General features: G+C 65.5%; 2 protein-coding genes across 7 annotated transcripts in view; one reads left to right on the forward strand and one right to left on the reverse strand.

The window, feature by feature from the left end:
- Positions 1-73: 73 nt before the first annotated feature.
- On the forward strand, positions 74-14,626 carry GET4 (guided entry of tail-anchored proteins factor 4). Of its 3 annotated transcripts, none has more exons than XM_047779382.1 (9): positions 74-263; positions 3,678-3,756; positions 3,923-4,004; positions 4,439-4,588; positions 7,763-7,901; positions 9,208-9,348; positions 9,759-9,834; positions 9,917-9,989; positions 13,919-14,626. In XM_047779382.1, exons 1-9 carry the CDS (start codon positions 103-105, stop codon positions 14,002-14,004), a joined length of 987 nt encoding a protein of 328 aa, XP_047635338.1. In that variant the 5' UTR covers positions 74-102; the 3' UTR covers positions 14,005-14,626. The 3 variants fall into 3 exon arrangements, with proteins under 3 accessions (XP_047635338.1, XP_047635341.1, XP_047635339.1); XM_047779385.1 differs by lacking the exon at positions 74-263 and adding an exon at positions 392-436; XM_047779383.1 differs by lacking the exon at positions 74-263 and adding an exon at positions 459-626.
- The window catches only part of ADAP1 (ArfGAP with dual PH domains 1), an 82,273-nt gene continuing 78,753 nt past the window's right edge, over positions 14,456-17,975 (reverse strand). For 3 of the 4 annotated variants that reach the window (XM_047779380.1, XM_047779378.1, XM_047779379.1), the window contains 5 exons: positions 17,457-17,554; positions 17,155-17,217; positions 16,735-16,806; positions 16,403-16,631; positions 14,456-16,326 (listed from right to left, as the gene is read on the reverse strand). In XM_047779380.1, coding sequence (XP_047635336.1) covers positions 16,018-16,326; positions 16,403-16,631; positions 16,735-16,806; positions 17,155-17,217; positions 17,457-17,554 — 771 coding nt within the window. In that variant the 3' untranslated portion in view covers positions 14,456-16,017. The remainder of the gene's footprint in view (positions 16,327-16,402; positions 16,632-16,734; positions 16,807-17,154; positions 17,218-17,456; positions 17,555-17,975) is intronic. The other variant, XM_047779381.1, reaches the window with a different exon arrangement.

Below are 17,975 nucleotides of genomic sequence, written 5' to 3' on the forward strand. Positions count from 1 at the left end.
CCGGCCACCGTAGAGCGCTTAGGGCGGCCGCCGGGACGGAAGCCGAGAGGCGCTGCCGACCGCGCCTGCGACAGCGTCAGCCCTGCGCGGAGCGCCGGCGCGATGGCGGCGGCGGCGGCGGCTGCGATGGCCGAGCAGGAGAGCGCCCGGAACGGCGCCCGCAACCGCGGCGGCGTCCAGCGCGTGGAGGGCAAGTTGCGCGCCAGCGTCGAGAAAGGCGACTATTACGAGGCGCACCAGATGTACCGGACCCTCTTCTTCAGGTAGCCGCTGTGCCGGGGCCGCCGCCTTCCAGGGCTTTCCCCCCGACCGCCGAGCCCGGCGCCCCGCCCCCGGACGCCTGCCATTGGCCGCGTCGCGCCGCCCCGCGGCCCCATTGGCCCGCGCCGCTGCCCGTCACCGAGGCGGTGGGAGCTGGCGGCCGTGCGGCGGCGGGGTAGGACTGCGGCCCGGCAGGGAGACCCCGGCCCTGGACCCCTGACCCCAGACTAGACACAGACCTAAAGCCCTAGTCGAGACCGTGGACCCCTGGCCGAGACCCCAGACCCGGTCCGGACTCCACACCCCGGACCCAAACCCCGAACGTAGGCTCCGGATCCCGACCCAGACCCGGGACCCAGTCCAAAGTACGGACCCAGACCCGAACCCCGACCAAAACTCCTGGCCGAGGCCCCGGACCCGGTCCAGACCCGAATCCCGCACGTAGACTCCGGACCCCGGCTCGAACCCAAGACTCCAGTCCAGCCCCGGCCCAAACCGGCTTCCGCCTCCCCCGCCCCGGCCCGAGGGCCATTGGGTTGGAAGCCCCGCTCGGAGCCTCGCGGCTTTCCTCCCTTTGGGCATCCGGCCGTGAGGCTGTGAATCTGTTTCCCCTGTTTTGTCGGCCTTGCTCACCCGCCTGTTAGGTTTTGTCACTAAACCAGCTGTTTCTGTAAACTCGGTATTTTTGTTGTACCTGCGCTGCCCGCTGGCCACGTGGGGCTGTCGCGCATCTGAAATGTGCTGAGTACCGAACGCGATGGGCTGCGCGTGTGAAAACAGGGCCTCAGAGACGCGCAGAGAAGCTGGTCGGCAGAGTCGAGAGTGACCTTCAGCTGTTGGTGATCCTTGAGGTGACGCTGGGATGCGCTGTGTTAAATACAACGTCTGCCTTTAGTGCGGCCTTAGGAATTTGGCAAGTGCTGCCTTGGCTCCCTTTTCTTTTGGACGGCAGTGTGTCACGCTCTTGCCGTCGCACCGCCACTGCTGCGATCTTTAGCTGTGCTTACTTACCTTTGTGAGCCATTCCGGTATATCACGGCTACTCTGTCATCCTTCAGGTTTCTCGCCAGAAAATAGCTGGGCCGTTCTTTACAATTTAAAGATAATTTTAGAGGATTTCATCTGTTGCATTTGACTGCTTTTTCTTTACAAGCTGCCAGAAAACAGCAAATGCTTTAAGGGCAGGCGGGTCTCGCTTACACGGCTCAGCCCTAGATCTAAATTTTTTCTTTAAGTAGCAGGTTGAATCACTATCGTGGGAACCCTAGTGGTACTTTCTGCTTTGTTGTAGTTTGGTTGGACGTGGCACCTCATGCCTGAGACCATGTTTGGGCTCCGTGGCCCAGAGGACCAGGTAGGAGTGAGCTGATGGCTCTTCAAGTCTATCACGCGAGCCTTCCGCCTGGCAGCTTAGCCACTCACGTTTTGTGGTGGGGCGGTTTGGTAGCCTTCTCGATTTGCCCTGGTGCTTGCTGTTCCTGGGGATTTGTATGTGAACGTTTGACCCAGTGATTAATCAGCAAAACTGGACCGTCCCACAATGAACATGGCGTTCCTTGCTTTGAGCCAGTTCTGCAGTCACTGCTGGAGCAGGAACGCAGTCGCTGATTCGCCTCAAAGAGGTGTGTCTGGGTGCCCAGGGTGTAGTTCGTGGTCACGTGGGGACAGATGCAGGCTGTCCAGCAGTCTGGCGTTGGCCGGGGTCCGTGTGATCCAGGCTGCCTTGGCTTCCTCGTGGGTCGTTTTTGGGCTCCTCTCTCTCCAGGATTCCTGAGGAGTGAAGGTCTGCCTTGGGCCCCCCCTGGGGCGTGTGGTGGCCAGTCCCGGTGGCCGTCCGGTGGGCCTGGCGTCGTCCGTGTCTCTGCAGGGAACCGTTCTTGTCCGGGCGCACAGGTGCAGCCCTGGTTTAGTGCCCTGCGTGGCGCGTAGCTGCCTGAGTCAGCTCAAGCACGTTGTGCTGACTTTCTTTTACGTCTTTCTACAAATCGTTGTCTTCAAGTGTTTACGTAGAATGTACAGTTTGATGAGCTTTGTCATAGGTAGACACCCAAGAAGTGATTACCAAGATGTCGAAAACATGCATCACCCCCAAAAGCTTCCTCCTCCACCTCCATGACGGATTTTTCACCCCTCGCCCGCCCCCAGGTCCCCCTTGGTCTCTGTCGCGATGGAGGGTTGTGTCTTCTGGAGTTCTGTGTCCGTGCGATCATGGACCGTGAACTCTTTTTACCTGGCTGTTTGAACCCCCCAGCACAGTCACTTCGAGATTCACCTGTGCGTGTCACTCACTTTCATCGCTGAGGGCCGGTCCGGCGTGTGGGTGGACCGCAGCTTCTCCATTCGCCTTTCGGATACATTCCCCCGTGTTGCTGGTCACTGACGCTGTGTCCCACGGCCCGGTTGGACTTTGTGGGTGTTTGTGCCACAGGAGTGGGCCGTGGTCACTGGTCAGCTGGAGGCCTCGCTCGGTCTCTTCGAAGGTGTGGGCGGCCCGGGCCCTCGCCCTGTCTCTCCAGTCCTCTGTGCCAGGAAGAGCGGGGGTCTGTTTTCCAGGCCTGGAGGGTTCGTCCTCCAGCCACTGCTCTGCAGGGCGGCTGGTCACCTCTGCAGTCATTGCCCGGAGGGACCTTCCTGAGATCTGTGTTGATTGTGGACAGAATTTTGCCTCTTAAGTAGAACGAAGAATTAATTTCTGGCCGTGCCTGGAGAATGCAGAGGTTCCTGGGCCAGGGATCGAACTCCAGCCGCAGCAGTGACAACCCCAGAGCCTTCACTGCTGAGGCCTCAGGGAACTCCAAATATTCTGAACGAGAAACTTCAGGCTTGTGGTCCCAGCCACCCCAGCCGTGGTGGGGCTCCTGGGCGAGGGGCACACCTTCAGTGGGGCACAGGGGGCTGGCAGGCTGGGCCGGGAGGGAGGCTTCCGAGGCAGGTGGCTCCCCGTGTGGCCCCGGGGGTGTGGATTGCGGGCCTTTCACTCTTCCCCTGCTCTTCTAAGTCGCCGTCCTTCCCTGCCGCCCCTCGGGGAATGGTGCCGCCTGCCCCCTGCAGAAGCACAGCTGGGCTGGCGCGACCCTGACCTGGGACACGCCCACCCCTGCGCACGTGTCGCAGGACTAGGAGGAACCCAGGCCTGCCCTGCTCCAGGGAGGTGCTGCTTCTGGGCAGAGACAGGGTCCCCGGGGGGCACTGTCACCAGACGGGGAGGGGAGGTGGTGCCAGGCCGGCTCACGCGGCCCCCCAGGAACCCAGGCCCAGCTCTGCTCGGCCCCGGCGGAGGTGCGAGTGTCGCACGCTGGCTGTGTAAGGTGTCTGTTTCCTGGGACGCGGGTCCTTCGTGTTCAACCTCCCAAGCCGGGAGCGTGCGGCCGGCAGCCGGGCGGAGCAGGCCCTGACCGCCGCCCTCTCTGCCGCAGGTACATGTCGCAGAGCAAGCACACCGAGGCCCGCGAGCTCATGTGCTCCGGAGCCCTGCTCTTCTTCAGCCACGGCCAGGTAAGCGGGCGGGGCGGGCTGGGGCTGCGCCGACGGCGGCGCCGCAGGTTTGCTGGGTCACGGTTGCCCCAGAGCCCGAGCCGCCGCCCAGCCCCGGCTTGTCTCCTGAAGACGTGCCGGACGGAGGCTTGCTTCCGACGGCCTCTGCCCTTTCCCGTGTCTGTAGCAAAACAGCGCTGCCGATTTGTCCATGCTGGTCTTGGAGTCACTGGAGAAGGCGGAGGTCGAGGTGGCCGACGAGCTGCTCGGTGAGGCTTTCTCCCCGCTCGCTCGCTCGCTCCGGAGCCCGTTCCGTGCTGGTCTCCCACAGCGACTCCCTCCCCGGCCCCAGCCGCCCGGCAGGCCCGCCCGGCCTCCCAGCCCGCCCAAGGTGGGCCCAGGGGGTCTTGGCACCCGGCTCGCTGGCCCGCCCCCACTGGGGAGCCCTTCCTGCAAGCTGCCCGCCTGGAGAGGCCAAGGAGGGTCCCCTCTGGGGCCTGCTCCCCAGCGTGGGCTCAGCCATGGGGCGGGCACTGCACCGAGGTCCCTGGGGGTGGCCCGGGACCCCCCCCCCCCGCCCCCCACACGCTGGCTGCTGCCTTGTTTGCTTTCAGAGCGAAGTGGTTGTTTTCAGTTTCTCTGCGACGTGAGGCGGTGGGAAAAGCGGCGGCGCCGCGGGTTTGCCTGTCTGTCTTGTTTTCAGAAAGCCTGGCGAAGCTGTTTAGTTTGATGGACCCCAACTCCCCAGAGCGCGTGGCGTTTGTGTCCCGAGCCCTGAAGTGGTCCAGCGGAGGATCTGGGAAGCTGGGCCACCCCCGGCTCCACCAGCTGCTGGCCCTCACGCTGTGGAAAGGTAGGCGGGGCACCGGCGAGGGCCCGGGGCCCGCGCAGCAGGCGTCTCTCGGCCCCGGGGCTGCTGTTTCTTTCCGGTTTGACGCACCGCGCTCACCTGCCGCCACCGCGCGGACGAGGGCGGAGAGCTCGGTTGGCCGGGTGCGGACCTCGGTGCTCCGACGTCCAATCCCCTTGCGACTCGCCCGGCGGTGGGGGCGGAGCTCTCAGGCCCCGCAGGCCGCCCTGCTCCCCCCTCGGCCTGGGCCCCGGTGCAGGTCGGGGCCCGGCCGCCGCCGCCTCACGGGGCCTCACCCGGGCAGGCTCAGGTGGAGGGACGTGACCGTGGGCAGATGCCTTGGCATCCTGCCCCCGGGCACGGCCCCCGAGGCTGTAGGACTTTGAAGGTGTAGGCGGAAGGCGGCTTCCTCTGGACACGAGCACAGGTGAGCTGTGTAGACGGGGTCTGCGTTAGCAAACAGCCCGCCCGCCACGCTCCCTCCTGGTCCCAGGCGGTGAGCTGCAGGGCGGGCGCACCTGTCTTGCTCAGCATGTTGGAGGTGCCAGGTAGAAAATGGGGTGACACCTGTGTTTGGAGGGCCCCGGGGAGGTGCCAGGCAGAAAATGGGGTGGGACCTGTGTTCGTGGGGCCCCGGGGAGGTGCCGGGCATAAAATGGGGTGAGACCTGTGTTCGTGGGGCCCGGGGGAGGTGCCGGGCATAAAATGGGGGCGGGCCCGTGTTTGTGGGACCCGGGGGAGGTGCCGGGCAGAAAATGGGGGCGGGCCTGTGTTTGTGGGACCCAGGGGAGGTGCCAGGCAGAAAATGGGGGCGGGCCTGTGTTTGTGGGACCCGGGGGAGGTGCCAGGTAGAAAATGGGGTGAGACCTGTGTTTGGAGGGCCCCGGGGAGGTGCCAGGCAGAAAATGGGGTGACACCTGTATTCGTGGGCCCCGGGGAGGTGCCAGGCAGAAAATGGGGTGGGACCTGTGTTCTGGGGCCCGGGGGAGGTGCCGGGCATAAAATGGGGGCGGGCCTGTGTTTGTGGGACCCGGGGGAGGTGCCAGGCATAAAATGGGGTGACACCTGTGTTCGTGGGGCCCCGGGGAGGTGCCAGGCAGAAAATGGGGTGAGACCTGTGTTTGTGGGGCCCGGGGGAGGTGCCAGGCAGAAAGTGGGTGAGACCTGTGTTTGGAGGGCCTGGGGGAGGTGCCAGGCAGAAAATGGGGTGAGACCTGTGTTTGGAGGGCCTGGGGGAGGTGCCAGGCAGAAAATGGGGGCGGGTCCGTGTTCGTGGGACCTGGGGGAGGTGCCAGGCAGAAAGTGGGGTGGGACCTGTGTTTGGAGGGCCTAGGGGAGGTGCCAGGCAGAAAATGGGGTGAGACCTGTGTTTGGAGGGCCCCGGGGAGGTGCCAGGCAGAAAATGGGGTGACACCTGTATTCGTGGGCCCCGGGGAGGTGCCAGGCAGAAAATGGGGTGGGACCTGTGTTCGTGGGGCCCGGGGGAGGTGCCGGGCATAAAATGGGGGCGGGCCCGTGTTTGTGGGACCCGGGGGAGGTGCCAGGCATAAAATGGGGTGACACCTGTGTTCGTGGGGCCCCGGGGAGGTGCCAGGCAGAAAATGGGGTGAGACCTGTGTTTGTGGGGCCCGGGGGAGGTGCCAGGCAGAAAGTGGGTGAGATCTGTGTTTGGAGGGCCTGGGGGAGGTGCCAGGCAGAAAATGGGGTGAGACCTGTGTTTGGAGGGCCTGGGGGAGGTGCCAGGCAGAAAATGGGGGCGGGTCCGTGTTCGTGGGACCTGGGGGAGGTGCCAGGCAGAAAGTGGGGTGGGACCTGTGTTTGGAGGGCCTAGGGGAGGTGCCAGGCAGAAAATGGGGTGAGACCTGTGTTTGGAGGGCCCCGGGGAGATGCCAGGCAGAAAATGGGGTGAGACCTGTGTTTGTGAGGCCCCGGGGAGGTGCCAGGCAGAAAATGGGGTGGGACCTGTGTTTATGGGGCCCTGGGGGAGGTGCCAGGCAGAAAATGGGGACGGGCCTGTGTTTGTGGGACCCGGGGGAGGTGCCAGGCAGAAAATGGGGGCGGACCGGTGTTTGTGGGGCCCCGGGGGAGGTGCCAGGTGGAGATGATGTCGAAACCAGGGCAGGTGACAAGGAGAACGGGGTGGGGTCTGTGTGGGTGGGAGTCTGGTTTGGGAAGCAGCACATGGGGTGCCTGCAGGGCTGCTCAGAGGTCTAGCGGAGGTTCACACTGTTGAGCTCTTAGATATTTAATATAAAACATTAGATTGGGGGAGTTCCCATGTGGCTCAGCAGTAATGAACCCAACTGGTATCCGTGAGGACACGGGTTCAGTCCCTGGCCTCGCTCAGTGGGTCAGCGATCCTGTGTTGCCATGAGCTGCGGTGAAGGTCACAGATGCGGGCTCGGATCTGGCGTTGCTGTGGCTGTGGTGGAGGCCGGCAGCTGCAACTCTGATTCGACCCCTAGCCTGGGAACCTCCACGTGCTGCGGGTTCGGCCCTAAAAAGACGAGATTAGTGGGGAGCGCAGGGCGTGTTAACGGGCCTTGTTAAGCGCATTTGGTGGGCGGTGCTCCAGGGACCCAGCGCTGAGGGCTGAGGTGTTTTGCAGGCGCCATTGCCACTGGCTGCCCCCAGGCTACTGTGTGTGTAGCGCCCCTGGTCCCCCCGGCCGGGAGTGCCTCCTGTGGGCGCCTCTTCCAGGCTCTGGGGGTACCTCGGCACTTAGCTGCCTTGTCTTCTGGGGCTGCTCCAAGGTCGTTCTGGGGGGAGGTGGGGAGAGACCAGACACACCCACACAGAGAAGGCTGCTGCTTCCCAAAGGGAGCGGGTGTGGGTGGGGGAGCTGGAGCTGGTGCAGGCGGGGGGGGCAATATGGGGGCAGGAAGGGGGGGCTTTGCGCAGGTGGAGGCAGCTGGGGCTCGAGGCCAGCCAGGCTGGCAACTCGGCCTGGGAGGCAGGACGTTTATCCGAAGGAGCAGGATCCGGGTGGCGTGGGAGCAGGTGTGGGGGTTGCCAGGGTGGAGCAGGAGCTGGGCGGCCGTCCTGCACGCAGGGAGCCAGCCCACCCCAGCCAGGCCAGCTGCTGGGTCTCCGGACATGGGCATGGCAAGGTCAGGCCCCTGGGGCGGTGGGGGGGGGCGGTGCTGGCGCTCACAGCTCCCCCACCCCGCCCCCCAGAACAGAACTACTGTGAGTCCCGGTACCACTTCCTGCACTCCAGCGACGGGGAAGGCTGCGCCAACATGCTGGTGGAGTACTCCACGTCCCGGGGCTTCCGCAGCGAGGTGGACATGTTCGTGGCCCAGGCCGTCCTGCAGTAGGTGCCGCCCTCCCGAAGCCTCTGGGGTCCCCGCGCGGCTCCCCAGGCCCGCCTGCGAAACGTCCGCTGAGCCGTGGGAGTCCCGCTGGTGTCTAGATGGGTTTTGCTGCCGTTAGCTTTCTGTCTTCCCCCGCTTTCTGTCCCGTTTCGGGGGCTTCAGGGTCCCTGTGAGCACACGTGCGATTGTAACTCGTGGGCAGCGCCCTGGGCGCGAGGTGCTCGGGCCGTCAGTCGGCGCTTTCCCCCGAGGGCCGTGGGTCTTCCCCGCCCTGGCTCTGGGTCTCTGCCCCTCCTTGCTCATTGGGCCTCCTCCTCCCGTGTTCACGGTCAACCATTTATCTGGAAGGTACTGCAACACGGCAGAGGCAGAGGAGGCGCAAGCAGGCCTGCGGGGTCCCAGGGCTCACGTCCGGTGACCTGGGACCTGAGCTCCTTGCGCTGCTGACGCCATGTGTCTTTTTTTTTTTTTTTGTCTTTTTGCTATTTCTTGGGCCGCTCCTGCGGCATATGGAGGTTCCCAGGCTAGGGGTCTAATCAGAGCTGTAGCCACCGGTCTACGCCAGAGCCACAGCAACGCGGGATCCCAGCCGCGTCTGCAACCTACACCACAGCTCACGGCAACGCCGGATCCTTAACCCACGGAGCAAGGCCAGGGATCGAACCGCAGCCTCATGGTTCCTAGTCGGACTTGTTTCCACTGTGCCACCACGGGAACTCCAAGCAACACCAGATCTTTAACCCACTGAGCAAGGACCAGGGATCGAAGCCACAACCTCATGGTTCCCTGTCGGATTCATTAACCACTGCGCCACGACGGGAACTCCCACACCATGTGTCTCTTGACACGTTCATTTCCTTCCCTACAAGGGGTTTGATCTGGGGGTGGGGGGGGCGCGCTGGCATGGGGGAGGGTCTTTGCTGCGGCTCCCGTGAGGCCTGGCGCTGAGCCGTAGCTTGGAAGATGACACGTGTCTTAGAAGGCAGAGCTCCCTGACCCGGCTCGAGCACCCGGTGCCCGTCTGCTCGGGACGGGGCCCCTTCTCGCCTGTTCCTCTTTGTCGCGGGCCCGGTCCCAGGTCCCCTAGGCCTGCCGTGCCCTTGTGGGCAGGGGTCTGACAGGTGTTGGGGTCCGGGAACCCGGCCGTCTCGAGGCCCCATGGACCTCGGGCACGTCCCCTGCCCAGGCCCGGCTCGTCACGCCTGTGCCGCGCGGGGACCCCGGCTGCGGGGCCGGGCCGGGGGCTCTCTGGGCAGCGCCGGTGGGAACCCGCCCGCGGCGTCACCGGGCTGTGGGTGTCTGCAGGTTCCTCTGCTTGAAGAACAAGAGCAGCGCGTCGGTGGTGTTCACGACGTACACGCAGAAGCACCCGTCCATCGAGAACGGCCCCCCGTTCGTGCAGCCCCTGCTCAACTTCATCTGGTTTCTGCTGTTGGCTCTCGACGGGTAAGAGGGGGTGCGCCTCTCTGGAGGGGACCGTGTGGGGGGGTGTCGGGGGTGTCCTGACAGCTTGGGGGGGGGGTGTGTGTGGAGCTTTGAATGTGCAGCTGGGGTGTGTAGGGTGTGTGGCGTGGTGATGTCAGGTGTGTGCAGTTGTGTGTGTGTGTGTGTGTGTGTGTGTGTGTGAGAAGGGGGGTGGAAAGGAAAGAGGCGTGGGGGTGTCGGTGTGTGTGGCGTGGAGAGGAGTTGGGGTGTGGCTGTGGGGGGGGGTGAGGGTGTGTGTGCGGGGTGGGTGTGTGTGGGGGGGTGTGTGGCGGGGTGTTGGGGTTTGGGGGGGTGGGTGTGTGTGTCTGGGGGGGGGGGGGGGGCGCGTGGGGAGCTGGGGCGGCGGGGCTGAGCGCGCATGTCGCCGGCAGGGGGAAGCTGGCGGTGTTCACGGTGCTGTGTGAGCAGTACCAGCCGTCGCTGCGGCGGGACCCCATGTACAACGAGGTGAGGGCCGGGGGCGCTGTCGGGGGGGGGGGGGGGGGCCGGGCTGCCCCGCGCCGCCGACCGCCGCGTCCTGTCCCCGCAGTACCTCGACCGCATCGGCCAGCTCTTCTTCGGGGTGCCGCCCAAGCAGACGGCTTCGTACGGAGGCTTGCTAGGTAAGGAGGCCCGCGGCTGCGCCGGGCGCCAGGCAGGTCCCTTTCTGCGGGTGCGGGGTGGAGGGTCCCCACGGGGCAGGGGCCCGTCCTGGCCGGGTCTGGGGACGGGACGGGCTCAGGAGCTGTGCACACGGCGTGGGCCTTGTGCCGCCTGCCCGCCCAGAGCCTCGGCCCCGTTGGCGCTGCCACCCCGCTCCTCTCGCGAACCTGCTGCCCCCGGGCGTGCGATCCCCGCGGCCTGTCCTTCTCTGTGCGAGCAGCTCACTTGGAGTCGCGGCCGCGCCAGGAAGGTGTGAAGGTGTGGGATCCCCCGACTGCCCCCCCGCCTTGCCCCCTGGGCCGGATCGTGCCCGCCGTGTGCCTGGCCCACGGTTTGCGTATCTGTGCGTTCGTCCGGGGCCCCGGGTGGCCCCCCGGCTGCTGCGAGGGCTGCTGCGGTGAAGACGCGGGGGCTGACCTCTCTCGAAGGCCTTCCTCCCCGGCTGTCCCGCAAGCAGACCTGCTTCCTCACCGCGTGTTTCTAGTCCGTGTTCCGAGGAACCGCCACTGGTTCCCCACAGAGGCTGCCCCTGTCCCTCCGGGGTCTGGCCGCGTGTGCTGTTGGCTGGGTTTTGACCACAGCCCCCCCGGGGGCTGCGAGGTGGGGCTTTGGCGCGTCCTGCCTGGCGTGTCCCCGGGGATGGGTCACGTCGCGCTTGCTCTCTCATGTGCTCACGGGCCACCTGTGTGTCTGTCCCTTCGAGGCCTTTGTCTGGTGTTGAATCCGGCCGCCTGTTTTTCAGCTTCTCCGCATCAGGCGTTAACCCCTCACCCGAGGTGATTTGCAGGTGTTACCGTCCATCCTTTGGGTTGCCTTTTTCTTTTTTAAAGACTTTATTACGTTTGTAAGCAGGGTTGGGTTCCCAGCGAAGTGAAGGGGAAGGTACAGAGGCCGCCCCCCCCCCCCGCCCCCGCCCCCGTTATCAGCATCCCCCCCAGTCAGTGCACCTGCATCGAGGCGACATCAGGGTTCCCTCTTGGCGGTCGTGTTCTCTGGGTGCGGACAAGCGTGTGGCGACACGTGTCCAGCATTACAGAATCCCGCGGAGGCGTCGTGCTGCCCTCAGAGGCCCTCCGCCTCCCACCTGGCCCCCCCTCGCTCCCGTGGCGCCTGCCTTTGTTGTGCCCGGAGCGCGTGTGGGTCGCAGACTTGCTCGGTTTTCACTTAGTCCAGTTGGTCTGTTCTTCTTCTGTCGCTTGAGCCTTTGGCATCATTTCCAAGAAATCGCTGCCAAATCCAGTGTCACAAAGCTCTCGCCCTGCGAGTTCTCGTAAGAGCCTTATCGTTTCAGGCTTCCCCATACGTCCCCGATCCACCTTGAGCTGACCTTCTCACGTGCGGTTTCGTTTACTGAGGGTCCAGCTTCGTTCTTTGGCGAGTGGCTTTCCAGTTTTCCCGGCAACATTCGTTGAGAAGGCATGGAACCCTTGCCACAAATCTGGGACCTGTGTTCGAGGGTCCTTTCTGGGCCCTCCTTCCCGTGGTCCCCGTCCGTCCCTCTGCCAGGACCGCACTGTTTTGATGACTAGAGCTTCGTAGTCAGTTTCGAGGTCAGAGCGTGAGACTCCCAGCTTTTTTAAGATTTTGTCCAGTTGAGTCAGTCGCGATTCCGTAAGAATTTTAGGACGGGTTTTTCTGTTTCCACCCAAAAAAAGAAGTGTTTTGGGGATTTGCAGGTTCAGCCTGTAAATTGCTTGCGGTGGTGGTGACATTTAGCGGTGTTGTCTTTCAGTCTGGGCACATGGGCTGCGTTTGCTTTTATTTAGGGCTTTCATCTCTGTCAGGCTTGTTTTGTAGTTTTCATTGTACAAGTCTTTCACCTTCGTTAAGCTAATTACTAAGTATTTTAGTTCTTCTTGATGCTACTATTAATTGAACTGTTTCTGTAAATAACAATTATTTTGTGAATTCTTTAGGAATTTTTGCCTGTCAAGTCATACCATCTGCAAACGCATAACGTCACTTCTTTCCAATCTGGAGTCCTTTTCTGTTTCTTTCCTAGTTGCTTGGGCTAGAACTTGCAGCACAGCTGACCTCTGAACCGTGTGGAGGGGAGGGGCCGATCCCCTGGGCAGTGGGCACATTGGGTCTGTGGACTCCACCATGTTCAGTGGAAACAGTCCGTGCAGAAGTGGGCCCGCCCGTGCACACCTGGGTCGTTCCAGGTGAACAGACGTGGTGGCCGCAGAATCCCTGCCCTTGTTGCTGAGGTCGGAGGAGAGGCTGTGCGTCTGTGCCCCCCGGGGGGGGATGTGTGCTGCTCACAGGACTTCGGTCACGGCGTCGTGTGAGCAGCTGCTTCCGTCTGTGCTCTCGTGGCGAGCGTCTTGGTGAGAGAGCGTTGACTCCGACGGGTGCTTCTCCCGGGGCGCTGGCGGCGGTCACTGCCTCTTCCTTTCTTCTGCTACTGTCGGGCGTCGACCTTCATAGACGAGCCGGCCTTGCTTCCCAGAGACAGGGCCACCTGGTCGTGGTGCCGGGTGGGTTCCGAATGCGGCTTCATTCAGCGCGCTAGGATTTTGGAGGTGGTTCTCGCGTCGGTGTGCCCGTAGGGGTCCCAGGTCTGTAGTTTTCCCTCCTTGTCGTGTCTTTGGTACCAGGGTTGTGCTGGCCTCGTGAATGAGCCAGGAAGTGTCCCCCACGCGTCGCTCTTCAGAGAAGCTTGAGGAGGCCGGTGGTGCCAGGTCAGGGGCGCTTCTCGCTCCCACCGCCTTTGGTGGGAGACCGATAACCCAGTGCCCTCCTCACCCACTCGGGCCTCTTCGGGGTGTGTGTCCCTTTGTGCTAGTGGTCGTCGCTGCCAGCGGCCAGATCTCTGACCCCGCCTCCCTGTGTCCTGCCCGTCCGTCCGCCGCCGCAGCCTGGGGTCTCCCCCAGCACCTGAGTCCTGCAGGGTGGGGTCGGGGCGTCCTGCACGTTGAAGTGGCTGTGGTCATCCTTCCTGTCTTAGCGCTTCTCAGAGTCCGGATGTGCAGGCTCGCGCTCGCCCTGCCTGCGCTCCCGCGGTGCTGGGCTCGCACAGCTTCCTTCTCCAGGGACCAGGTCTGCTCTGCGCTACCTGGGCCCACGCACCGCGTCGGTCTCCGCCCCGGAGCTGCTGCAGGGGCCTCGCAGCGGGGCTGGTCCCTTGCGTGAGGCCGTGCTGCTCCAGGGTGCCTTGGCCATGGTGTCCCCCTGCGTGTCCAGGGCCCCATCTGGGCCGCCCTGCCTGGGGGGGCCCTGGGGACGTGCCGTTGTCTGCGTGGCCGTCGTGGGGTTGTGTTCCTCGGGAGGGTCTTTCCCTCGCCCGGAGGGTTGAAACGCTGCTGCCCTTCAACAGAAGTCGGGCTTCGTGTTTGTAAACCTTGTCTCTCGGGAGTTTTCGTCGACGTGGGGGGGGGGGGGCACTTGCCTGCTCCGAGCGCTCTCGCCGCCTCCGCTTGTCCCGGGGACCCCGTCCTGACTCTGCCTCTTCTGTCAGAACCCCCACCCCTGCCGCGTGCGTGGCGTGTCCACGGGCTGGGGGGCCCGAGAGCACCGCTCCCCTTGGCCCCTGGGCCCCTGGTGCTTGGGTGCAGGGCCCTTTTCTAAACTTGGATCTTGTCCTGACGGGAGGGCTATTCTTTGGGTGGAAAGCAGGGACGTGAAAGGACGGGTGTCCCAGGGCGCGGCTGCCCACCGGGCACAGCAGCGGGAACGCCGCATGGCCTTGGGACTGCAGGTCTGACGGGGCGTCCCTTGAGAGCGGATACGCGAGGGGGCGACACCGGCCCCTGGTCAGCCACCGGGGTGTCTCCTGGCCGGGCGCCGGGGCCTTTGGCGGGTGCGTGTCCATTGCCTCTCGGGGGGTCGGGGCCGCGGGGGGACAGAGCGCGGCCGCGGCCCTGACGGTCCCTGCGCCTCCTTCCAGGGAACCTTCTGAGCAGCCTCATGGGCTCCTCGGAGCAGGAGGGCGAGGACAGTCAGGACGACAGCAGCCCCATTGAGCTCGATTGACGCCCGCGACCCGCACGGAGACGCCCAGACCGCGGCGGGTGTGGTTCCCAACTCGAGTGCAGACCCGGGCCCCGGCACCCTGGCCGCGGGGCCTCGCGGCGGGTGTCCCGTGGCCGCTGGGGCCGTGGGCTGCGGGGCCGCGCCGGCTGGGCCGCCGCCGTGTACCTTGCGATGCCCCAATAAAGCGCAGGCCGTGCCGAGCCGCCACCTCTCCGGGCCTCGTGTCTGGTTTGCTTGGGGAGGCCGGTCCGCGGGCGGCGGGCAGGCGCCTGGCCCCGCGACGGCGTCTTGGCGGGGGGGCCGCAGACCTGGGCACCTTCGTGAGGCAATATTTATTTCCGTGGGTGACCGAGTCCTTACCTGACGTTTTAGGTTTTAACCAAATAACCAGCCCGGGAACGAGCAGGCCTGTCCTTTCTCCCCGACGCTGCGCCAGCTGTTCCCGGGAGAGTCACAAAAGGGGAAACACTTTATTTTTTCACGATTAAAATGAGACTTGTAGATTAATACCCGCTGATCATGCATGGGGAAGGAACCGCGTACACAATCTCATTTACTGTAAAAATGGAATTTAAAGGACGGTGTGAGACTTGTTGAGCTTAAATAAATCCTTTCTACTGGGCTTGGCAGCACTGGTCCTTTCTGAGTGAGCTCCGGGGCCGTGGGCCGGGCTGCGCGGTGGCCACTGGGACCCGTGTCTTCCAGGTCTGTCCAGAGTGTGTTGGGGGGGGGGGGGGCGGGCGGGCAGCCGGTGTCGGGGGAGTGTCAGGATTTTCGGTGTAAACATACGGTGTTTGTCTTAAACCTGGAGCAACCCCATCTGCGGCCAGCGGCCTGCTGTGGCCTCACAGCCTGCGCGGGGCTGGGAGGAGGCGCCCCGTCACCCCGTCTCGGGTTTGATTCGCCTGCGTCCCTGCGACGCCCCGTTTCGGTCAGGTTCTCCCGCCACTGCTGTGGCGGCTCGGGCCGTCTGGTTCCTCCTCGGACTCTTCGTGGGTACAGCGTGAGGACACGCACACGCTCGGTCAGCCTCGCCCTCGGCGCCGAGCGGAGGCCTGTCCGAAGTGCGTGGGGCCGCCCCGCGCGGGCGGGAGACACGGGCCTCCGCTTCCACTCCTGACCCAGGGCAGGCCCTCGGCCTCTGGGGCTTGGGTTTCCTCCACCGGGAGACAGTGGCCCTGGTTCAGGAGGGCAGGGGGAGCCTGCCGCCCCCCGGGGTTGGAGGCACCTGCCCGGGGCAGGAAGGTCTTGGGGAGAACGGGGTGACCCTGTGGTGGTCCTGAGCCCTGGCCCTACCGTCCTGGGGACCCCGTGGCCTGTTGGGGTCCCCTCATCCCTGCGGGCCCCGCCCAGGATCTGGGCAGCTCCCCGGGCATTGGGCCCACAACCTGGGCAAAGGCCCTCAGGCACCCTGCTCCTGGGGGATCCAGAGCCCCCGCTTTCCTCTGGGATGCGATGTGGGGTACATGGGATGTCCTGGCTCGGGGGACCCTCCTCTGGTCCCGTAGCTGGTCAAGGCCTCTCCCTGGGGATGTCTGGGCCGGACAGGACGAGACCCAGGTAAGCGGGCAGGTGCCCCCCGCCCAACAACACGCTGGGTTCCTGGGGGGACAGGATCCCCATGCACTGCCACCCGCCCCAACACACACACCGAGAGAGGCTCAGTGCCTGCAACCTCAGGCCAGCAGCTCGCTGGGCCCTGGGGGTGAGCTGGGTCCAGGCCTCCACCCTCTGAGGTCCAGAGACCTGAGGGCCGGCAGGGCACAGGTCACGGGCCAGCACCGAGTCCCAAGCCAGCGACTCATGAGCCACAGGCCCTGGGGGCCCCAGCTGGGAAGGCGTCTGACCCCAGGTCCCACACACGCAGCGGGCGGCTCCTGTGTCCTCCACGCCAGCCCCCAGGACCCCACCACAGACACGGCCGAGGGTCAATAAATACTTGTTAGAGGGAGGGTGGGGGACACGAGGGGGAGAGGCATGCAGGCCAGCTCTGTCCCCAGCCCGGCCTCCTGGTCAGGGGTGGGCCCTGATCAGGGGTGCGGTGGCGGGGGGGGGCTCGGGGAAGGTGGTCCAGTGTGGGGGGGCGGGGCGCAGCAGCATGACGGGGTCCGCGGTCAGGCCCACAGTGAGGTTCCAGAGAAACAGGTCCTGGGGGCCGAGCTCAGGCCCGCCCCCCGCTGGCCGCCTGGCGGGGCGGGAGGGGGGTGTGCAGCCGGCTCCCTCCTCCTGCGGCCGCCTCCTTGCCGGCCACGTCCAGCACGTCCAGAGCCCTGGGCCTCGGGGACCGTCCTCGCTAGGGTTTATGCTTGAAGTGGGCTTCCACTGCAGAGGGGCGGAGGGTCAGGTCAGGGCCCCGCCGCGTCCCGGGGCCCAGGCCGCGGCCTCCGCGCCGCCTCACCTGCGTACTCCTGCGGCAGCATGGGCCTGTCCACCACCTTGCGGAAGGCCTCCATCCAGGCCCGCTGCTCCGGCTCCGTCTCACAGGCCAGCAGGAACCGGCGCTCGGGCGTGACGATCGTGATGCCGTGCGGCCAGTGGTGGCCCTGGGTGGACGGCGGGAGCCCGTCCAGCACCGTGTAGCCGCTCTCCCTGCTGCCGATGAAGACCTCCCCGCGGGCGAAGGCGTCCTGGGGGGCGACCAGGCTGAGCGGCGGCTCCAGGCCGCCCCCCCCCCCCCCCCCCCGTCTTCCAGGCACGGCGGCCTGAGAGCCCAGGCGCGGCCGTCCTTACCAGGGGGTCTTTGAAGTACATGAGCCTGCGGTCGTCCATGGTGAACCAGCGCTTCCGGAAGCCTTCCGTCTGCTGTGGGCGAGGGCACACTGGGTCTGCCGAGGCAGGGCCGGGGCCCCCCTCACCCCGCCCCCCACGTGGCAGGGACCCCAGGGTGCCCGGGGGTCGGGGCAAGAGCCGGGGCTTGGAGCTGGCCCGGGCCTCAGGGCACGAGGTGTCCTCGGGGTTCTGCTTCCAGGCCCCCAGAGCACCAGGGTCCCGGGCGTGGGTGCCTGCGCTGTTGCAAAATGGGGGCACGCGGAGGCCCTCGCTGGGGGTGTCGCTGCCACTCCGGGCCCCCCTGGTCCCGCACGGCCCCTGGTGTCCAAGGCACAACCTCGCAGAGGGGCCTGGGCGCCCCGGGCTCCTGAGTGGACGTACCTTGGGCCCCGTCTTCTCCATGTAGCCTTCCTGAAGGTAGTTCCTGGAGAGCTTCGGCACCAGCTAGGGCAGAACCCCCTCAGGCTGGGCCCGGGAGGCGGCACGGCCCCCAGGGCGCCCCTCCCCAGCTGGCCCTGCTCCCCACCCGCTCAACCCCGACACACCCCTCCAGGGACCTCAGGCCGGCCAGGGGCAGGGGGCTCCTCGGGCCCACGTGGGCCCTCAGTCAGCACCCAGCCCACCGTCCCAGACCAGGGCCCACGTCCCCCTCTCCAGGGTCAGAGGCGGCAGCAGCCACTCACGTCTGCGTCGCTGGCCCCCGGGAAGGCCACCTGCAGGTAGTGGAAGCGGGCGGCACGGAGCGCGTTGAACCAGTCCACCATCTCCTGGGGGTGAGAGGCTGGGGGTGGGGTGTGGGCCGTGGGCACAGGCCCCCCCCACCCCTCAGCTCCTGGGCCTGTGCCCACTGTGCGGCTGGCCGGCTGACGGCTGCGGTGGACACAGGCACAAGGGTGGGTCTGGTCTGCTTGGGGGAACCCCCACGAAGGCTCCAGCGGGGGCGCCGGATGCCCAAGCAGTCAAAGCAGGCGGGGGCGGCCTGGGGCTGCCGTCCAAGCCCCCAGCTGCTGGGCAACGGGCAGCCTCTCTCCTCTCGGGTCGGGCTATTTTTATGACCTGATGTCCTGTCAAGAGGGAGGCTCAGCTATTTATAAACCCACCCAGAGCCACGTCTCCCCTCCCCACTGAGGACGCCGCTGGAGGACAGGAGGGGGTTGGACCCCCGAAGCAAGAGCTGCCAGGGGTCCCTGTGTCCGTGGCTG

Source organism: Phacochoerus africanus, chromosome 5 (assembly GCF_016906955.1).
Source record: "Phacochoerus africanus isolate WHEZ1 chromosome 5, ROS_Pafr_v1, whole genome shotgun sequence".
NCBI classification, from domain to species: Eukaryota; Metazoa; Chordata; class Mammalia; order Artiodactyla; family Suidae; genus Phacochoerus; species Phacochoerus africanus.

Excerpts from the sequence above, each read along its gene's own strand:
- GET4 (XM_047779382.1), top strand. The coding sequence starts at position 103 with ATGGCGGCGGCGGCGGCGGCTGCGATGGCCGAGCAGGAGAGCGCCCGG. Across the intron at positions 4,589-7,762 it reads GGCCCTCACGCTGTGGAAAG|AACAGAACTACTGTGAGTCC; the intron begins GTAGGCGGGGCA and ends CCCGCCCCCCAG. Across the intron at positions 9,990-13,918 it reads TTCGTACGGAGGCTTGCTAG|GGAACCTTCTGAGCAGCCTC; the intron begins GTAAGGAGGCCC and ends GCCTCCTTCCAG.